Source organism: Nycticebus coucang, chromosome 18 (genome assembly GCF_027406575.1).
Source record: "Nycticebus coucang isolate mNycCou1 chromosome 18, mNycCou1.pri, whole genome shotgun sequence".
Classification (NCBI taxonomy): Eukaryota; Metazoa; Chordata; class Mammalia; order Primates; family Lorisidae; genus Nycticebus; species Nycticebus coucang.
In genome coordinates this window covers 22,831,694-22,839,423 of record NC_069797.1, presented here as the reverse complement: position 1 = coordinate 22,839,423, position 7,730 = coordinate 22,831,694, and the positions used below count along the sequence as shown (strand labels likewise).

Below are 7,730 nucleotides of genomic sequence, written 5' to 3'. Positions count from 1 at the left end.
CCAGTGTTGTGTGTATGTGGGTGTGGGGGGGTTGGGTTGGGGTGCAGACAGAAGTGGGTGCAAGGTGCTAGCACTGGGTCATGGGGCTGAGATGGGAAATGTTGCTTGGGGTAGGAGTGGGGACACAGGAATGGTGAATACAAGGCAGTTGATCTAATGCAGAGCCCAGTTGTGGCTAGGAAGAAAGTAGGAGTTTGCAGAAGTCAGGCTTCAGAGTTGAGTATGGAGAGCAGTTTAGGGAGGGTGGGGGCTAGGCTAGACAGAAGATGGGGTTAGGGACCATGTTGATTCAATAAATACTGAGTGTCTACCCCTTCCCAGGCATTGAAGATGTATCAATGAACCAGGAAGAAAGAATTCTCTTCTCACTGAGCTTTCTAGAAGGGGAAAGTAGACAATAATATACAAGTAAACAAATCAGCCCGACAATATGAGATAGTATTAAGTGCTATAAACAGGGTTTCTGAGCGGTTGAGGAGGGTGGACACTTGAGCTCAGGAGTTTGAGAACAGCCCGAGCAAGGATGAGACCCCACTTCTACTAAAAATAGAAAAACGAGCTGGTCCTTGTGGCTAGGGCCTATAGTCCCAGCTACTCAGGAGGCTGAGGCAAGAGGATCTTTTGAGCCCAAGAATTTGAAGTTGCTGTGAGCTATGATGCCATAGCAGTCTACGGAGGGCAACAAAGTGAGCCTCTGTCTCAAGAAAAAAAAAGAAAAAAGAGAATTAAACAGGATAATGTGTTAGGGGAGGGTAGTATTTCTTTAATTACATATGATCAGGAAAGGTCTTTCTGATAAGGTGACATTTGAGCTGAGACCTGAATGATGAACAGTCACGTGAGAACTGGGAGATGATGCCAACATAGGTCCATCCACCAATTCTAACAAATGTATAGCTCTGGTGCAGGATGTTGATATTGGGGTAGGCTGTGCATCTGTGGGGACAGGGGACACATGGGAAATCTTTGTACTTTCCACTCAATGTTGTTGTAAAAGGCGAAAGATTTATACGATCTGAAGCGAAGCCCGAGTATGTTGTAAACGTAAAATTGCTCTAAAAAATAAAGTTAATTTAAAAAATAGTTACGCAGCTGGGCACGGTGGCTCATGCCTGTAATCCTAGGACTCGGGAGGCCAAGGAGTGTTGATTGCCTGAGCTTACAGGTTTGAGACCAGCTTGAGCAAGAGTCAGCCCCTGTCTCTAAAAATAGCCAGGCATTGTGGCATGTACCTGTAGTCTCAGTTACTTGGGAGGCTGAGGCAAGAGAATCGCTTGAGCCCAAGGATTTGAGGTTGCTGTGAGCTATGATGCCACAGAACTCTGCTGAGGGCAACAAACAGACTCTGTCTCAAAAAAAAAAAAAAAATTTACAGAAGAGCCGTCCTAGGCAGAAAACACAGCCAAGTGTCAACACAAAACTTTGCCGGGGAGTTCTAGGAAACAGAAAAAAAGCTGTTCACCAGAAAAATCTTGATACCAGAGTGTCAAGATTAAGGGAACTGGCAGCAGGGCGCCAGCCGCATACACCTAGGGTGGTAGGTTCGAACCCAGCTCAGGGCTGCTAAGCAACAATGACAATTGCAACCAAAAAATAGCCATTGTTATGGCAGGCACCTGTAGTCCCAGTTACGTGGGAGGCTGAGGCAAGAGAATCACTTAAGCCCAAGAGTTTGAGGTTGCTGTGAGCTGTGATGCCATGGCACTCTACCCAGTGTGACAGTTTGAGACTCTGTCTCAAAAAAAAAAAAGAAAGAAAGAAAGAAAGACTGGGGGAACTGTTAGGTCTTCTGTAGGCCAGGACAAGGAACCAAAACATTACTCTAGGTGAAATGGGAAGATGATGAAGACTGTTAAGCAGGGAAAGAACAAGACATAACATTTACAAAGAACACTTTGGTTGCCATTTGGAGAAAGGATGGTATATAGGCAAATGTGTAAGCAGCAAGGCCATTAACAAGTTTGTTATCATCCTCCAAGCAAGAGATTATGGTGGCTGTAATAAAGTCATTGTATGGAGATGATGAGAGGTAAATGGATTCTAAATATACTTTCAGAGTTTTCAGACCAGGTACAGTGGCTCATGCCTGTAATCCTAGCACTCTGGGAGGCTAAGGTGGGTGGATTGCTTGAGCTCAGGAGTTCGAGACCAGCCTGAGCAAGAGTGAGACCTGTCTCTAATAAAAATAGTAAAACTAGCCAGGTGTTGTGGCGCATGCCTATAGTCCCATGTATTTGAGAGGTTGAGGCAAGATCTCTTGAGCCTAAAAGTTTGAGATTGCTGTGAGCTATGATGATGCCACGGCACTCTGCCTAGGGCAAGAGTAAGGCTCTGTCTCAAGAAAAAAAAGTTTTCAGAACATACTGTCCTGATTGAATGTAGAGTACAAGGATCACAGATTGGCTTGGCGTCTATAGCATAGTGGTTCTGGCGCCAGCCACATACACTGAGGCTGGCAGGTTCAAATCCGGCCCAGGCCAGCTAAACAACAACAACTGTAACAAAAAACAGCCGGGCATTGTGGTGGGCACTTGTAGTCCCAGATACTTGGGAGGCTGAGGCAAGAGAATCGCTTGAGCACATGAGTTTGAGGTTGCTATTAACTGTGATGTCACAGCACTCTACTGAGGGTGACATAGTGAGACTCAGTCTCAACGACAACAACAAAAAAGGACCAAAGATGGATGCGTTGAAATAGGGAGGACTGAGGGAACAGGTTTTAGCACAAAAATCAAAAGTTCTACATTTTATTTAATTTAGAGGTACTGTTTGGGGTTAGAGGTCCTTCTCTGCTCTTCTTCACTTAATGTAAGAGCATTCTACCTCCTAAGGAAGCCTTCTTCCTACCCTCTGAAACCTTCTAGGGGACGACATAATCTAGAACATTTTCAAATGTGGCTTCCACAGTTCCTTGATCCACAGATTGGAGAAAAGACTAGGGGAAGACCGAGAATGTGTTATATCAATGGAATACACCACTGAGCTCCTTTAGGTGCCTAGCTTGAGTGAGAACAATTTCAGAGGGGCCAGAGAGCCCATTTTCAGCTTCCCATTCAAGTGGCTGAGGACTGCCTTATTATTACATTCTCTATGGGAATGGTGGCTTCCAAAGCTGGCCTAAAGCAACTTCTAGTGACTTCCCTCTCCCACCCAACATTCACTTTAATTCCATTTGCAGACTAGGCCCGCTTTTCTCCCAAAAGCCAAGGAAGTCAAACTGTTGCTTTGATCACAAGATGAGGTGACAGAGTAAGTGTGAAGAGAGACCATGAGGTTGGGTTGGAGAAGAGTCCTGACAGTCCTCTTTGTCTACTTGCCCTGGCAATGAAGGCTTGTTTGGTGTCCATGGCCAATGTATCTTACTCTATAAGTCTATATCTTGCTCCTACTCTGTAAACCTACCTTTTTCTTCCTCAATAAACTTTGTTACATGCTCACCTTAAAAAAAAAAAAAAGTGGCTCGGTGCCTGTGGCTCAAGCAGCTAAGACGCCAGCTGCATACACCTCAGCTGGCGGGTTCGAATCCAGCCCCGGCCCGCCAAACAACAATGATGGCTGCAACCAAAAAATAGCTGGGCATTGTGATGAGATATAGTCCCAGCTACTTGGAAGGTGGAGGCAGGAGAATCGCTTGAGCCCAGGAGTTGGAGGTTGCTGTGAGCTGTGATGCCACGGCATTCTATCCAGGGCGACAGCTTGAGGCTCTGTCTCAAAAAAAAAAGAGGGGCAGGAGGGCATGGTGGCTCACGCCTGTAATGCCAGCACTTGGGAAGCTGAGGCAGGTGGACTGCCTGAGCTCACAGGTTCCAGACCAGCCTGAGCCAGAGTGAGACCGAGTCTCTAAAAAAAAATAGCCAGGCGTTGTGGTGGGCACCTGTAGTCCCAGCTACTTGGGAGACTGAGGCAAGAGAATCCACTTGAGCCCAAGAGTTGGAGGTTGCTGTGAGCTACAACACCACAGCATTCTGAGGGCGACAAAGTGAGACTGTTTCCAGAGTACTGGCAGGAAGCAGGATGAGGGAAGGTGGCCCCAGTTATCAGTCAGAATTCTGAGTTCCACCTTGGGCTTGAACAGGCAGTGGGTAATGCTGGTAGCCCCCACATCACCCACACTCTGATGGCTCAAGAACCTGGATATGGTGGGAAAGACAGTTTGCAGGAAGATGGTCTGGAGGAGAGGTTTGAAAACCACCCATGGAAAGCATTCATAAACTTTCTTCATCTCCTCTCTCTCTCCGAGATCAGTGTAATAGTCTGTAGTCTGTGGGCCAGATAAATTCATGCTAGAGGTCAAAAGAATCCCAAAGCACAGATTCTCTTTGACAAACTTTATTAAATTTTATGTTAGTATGGGGTATCTCATATTGCATTCTAGAGTCCCAGGATTCAAGGGGGTGGTAAAGTGGCAATGGTGAATTTGGGTATCTGGTCTCCTAAAAGTACCTGTCGTTCTACCCCTGACTCTGCAATAGCTGCCAGGCGGATCACCCCTCCACTGGAGCCATCTCGCTCCATGGCCAAAGCGAGAGCTGTGGATAAAAGGAAAAGGTGGGTTTAGAGTCAGATGATGGGATCACTGCAAGGAATGAGGAATGTTGGCCTGGCTTGGGTTGGGGGAGGGAAAGCTTTAAGCTCACAGCCCAGAAGCCCAGATTCTTACCATTGGCTGTGAATTCCAGACATTCTTCCTTAGTCATGCCTTCCCGGTAGGTAGCATCGACATAGCCATAGATATAGGAGCTCCCAGAGCCTCCAATAGCAAAGGACTGTCTTACCATCATACCTCCCATGGGCACTGAATATACCTGCCAGAGGGAGGGAGAAGAGTCACCATTTGTACCCTGTACCCTCCTGCCAACACATATATATTAACTTTTCCATTGCGGTACTGGTCTGGAGAGAGTTAGTAGTTAAGAGTAAGTGGGTCAGAGGCCAGAAAGAGAAATTTAAAAAAAGACTTGGGATCAAAGGTATGGCTGCAGGAGAAGGTCTGACCTGCCCTCCTTCTTGAGGGTCCCAGCCAGCGATTATAATTCCCGCCATCAGGTCTTCCCGATATCGGTAACACATTTCTTTAAAGAGGCTGGCTGCCGTGTGCACCAATGGAGGCTCATTCAGTTCAATGCTAGATGTTGAGGAAAGTCACAGAGAAAGAAGTGTGAGGACCTTGAAGTCAGGCCATATAGCTCTTCAGAAGTTCCAAATTCCCTTCAGATACATGCTCCCCCCCTGCCCATAAGCACCTGTGGAAACCAAGCTGATAAGTGACAGCATCAGCTACTGCTTGGGTATCAGCTGCTGAGCCTGAGCGGCAGCAGAAAATGCGATCGTGAATAGGAGTCAGCTTGTCAGTCACTCGATTGGCGATGTAAGACCTGCAGGATGGCAGAATAGTGAGGGAAGGATCGACCTGCCTCCCACCTCCATCCATCACTATCTAATTCCTTAGGGTCAGGGATAGGAATTATAGTATAAATCTATTAGTTCCCAACCAAACTGAAATATGCTGGATGGAGAACAGTTTTGAAGGATTTCACCTAATGGTGAGGAGAACTAGTAGTAGAAACTGGGACAAATCTTTAGGGGAGGAAGAAACCTCCCTTCCACAGTAGTCTGTGAAGGGGAAGGGTGGCCTGACAGACAGGGAAGCAAAGGAAAGACGAGGAAAGCAGGAAGACCTTCCACAAAGACGTCCTGAGCTCACCCAGTGGTGGTTCTGGAGTCCGCCCCCAATACTACGCCCCCGTCAAATTGAACCGCCATGATAGTGGTCTGGGAAAAGGGAGAAATGAGTGAGTCTGGGCCTTTCCACATCCTTCAGCATACACAAACCCTAACGATCCCTCTCTCCATGTTCCAGGAATACGGAATTCGTGTGCAGCCGACACTTTTTCCATCTTTTCTTTCTTTTTTTTTGCAGTTTTTGGCGGAGGCTGGGTTTGAACTCGCAACCAACGGCATATGGGACCCGCGCCCTACTCCTTTGAGCCACAGGCGCCGCCCTTTCTTTCTTTCTTTTTTTGTAGAGACAGAGTCTCACTTTATGGCCCTCGGTAGAGTGCCGTGGCCTCAGACGGCTCACAGCAACCTCCAACTCCTGGGCTGAAGCGATTCTCTTGCCTCAGCCTCACTTTCTTTTTTCTTGAGACAGAGCCTCAAGCTGTCACCCTCGGTAGAGTGCCGTGGCATCACAGCTCACAGCAACCTCCAACTCCTGGGCTCGAGCGATTCTCCTGCCTCGGCCTCCCAAGTAGCTGGGACTACAGGCGCCCGCCACAACGCCCGGCTATTTTTTGGTTGCAGCCGTCATTGTTGTTTGGCGGGCCCGGGCTAAATTTGAACCCGCCAGCTCAGGTGTATGTGGCTGGTGCCTTAGCCGCTTGAGCCATAGACGCCAAGCCCGCCGACCCTTTTTCAAATCTCATAGGGGCCTCAACACCGCTCAGAAAACCAGAATTCCGATGCTCAAATCCGAAAGGACTCATCCCCTCCTTTAAGCCCAGGGGCTTCCCTCGCCCCGCAGGACTTCAGAATTCCACGTTTCAATACACCCTTTCAGCTACGAACGTACCGCACCACACTAACATCCTCAGGACACTTTTTCCCCTGACTCCAGCACAAAGCAGTCCATCTTCCCTCCGTCCCCACCAGATCTCCCAAACTACTCGGGTTTTATCTTTCCATCGCGTCAGGCTCTATGCACATCTCATCAACTCTGACTCCTTCCTCACCCCTGTGGAAACTTCCCGGTTTTCCCAGTCTGGAGCAATGGCCTCCGGCCCCCAGGCCGGGGCCGGGCCCTGTCCGCGAGCAGCTACCAAGGTGGCTGCCATCTTCCTCCTCCGGTGTTGCCTCAAAGCAACTGTCGTAAAGCGCTCTGTCACTCTTTAGCTGCCCTGGGAGGCCTTCTCGGAGTGAAGCTACGCTGGGGTTGACGACAGAGGGAAAAGGAACACGCATAGTACCGCCTGGGTACGTTTCTTTTGCGACAGTGAGCACTTGTTGGCAAGCAACAACAAAAAAAGTCTGCAAAAACCATTCCTATTGGCCTGCGCTTGTACTGATCTGATTGGAGTTACAGTTCAAAGGGCCCATGAGATAGATTTGAGAGTGTGTCAGAATAAACGGTACCATGTTTTTATTTCTCTTGGGCTAGCAGTGGAATTGCTGGGTCCTATGGTAACTCTATGTTTAACATTTTGAGGCGCCGATGAACGTTTTCCACCGCAGCTGCACCATTTTACATTCCCACCAGCCATGTATGAAGGTTCTGATTTCTCTACATCCTTGTCAATACTTGTGCCGCGTCTTGATTACAGCCATTCTAGTGGGTGTGAAGTGGCATCTTGTGGTTTTGATTTGTATTTCCCCATGATTAGTAATGCTGAACATATTTCTGGATGTGAATTGCTATTTATATACATATGCTTTGGAACAATGACTATTCAAGTTCTTTTTTATTTGAGGGTTTTTTTGTTGTTGTTGTTTGTTAGAGACCAAGTCTCACTCTGTCACCCTGGGTAGAGTACCGTGTCATAGCTCACAGCACTCTCAAGATCCTGGACTCTAGATATCCTCTTGCTTCAGCCTCCCCAGTGGCTGGGACTACAGGCATTGTTACAATGCCCGGCTAGTTTTTCTATTTTTAGTAGCGAGGGGTCTCGCCCTTGCTCATGCTGGTCTCCAGCTCCTGAGTTTAAGCAATCCACCCGCCTGCACCTCCCAGAGTG

General features: G+C 47.9%; 1 protein-coding gene across 1 annotated transcript; it reads right to left on the bottom strand.

Moving 5' to 3' along the window:
- Nucleotides 1-4,313: 4,313 nt before the first annotated feature.
- PSMB6 (proteasome 20S subunit beta 6) lies at nt 4,314-6,890 on the bottom strand. Its single transcript, XM_053570367.1, has 6 exons — nt 6,732-6,890; nt 5,705-5,772; nt 5,244-5,375; nt 4,996-5,125; nt 4,661-4,805; nt 4,314-4,529 (listed from the first exon to the last, which is right to left on the bottom strand). The coding sequence occupies exons 1-6, from the start codon at nt 6,831-6,833 to the stop codon at nt 4,387-4,389; spliced, it is 720 nt and encodes a 239-aa protein (XP_053426342.1). The 5' UTR covers nt 6,834-6,890; the 3' UTR covers nt 4,314-4,386.
- Nucleotides 6,891-7,730: the final 840 nt, after the last annotated feature.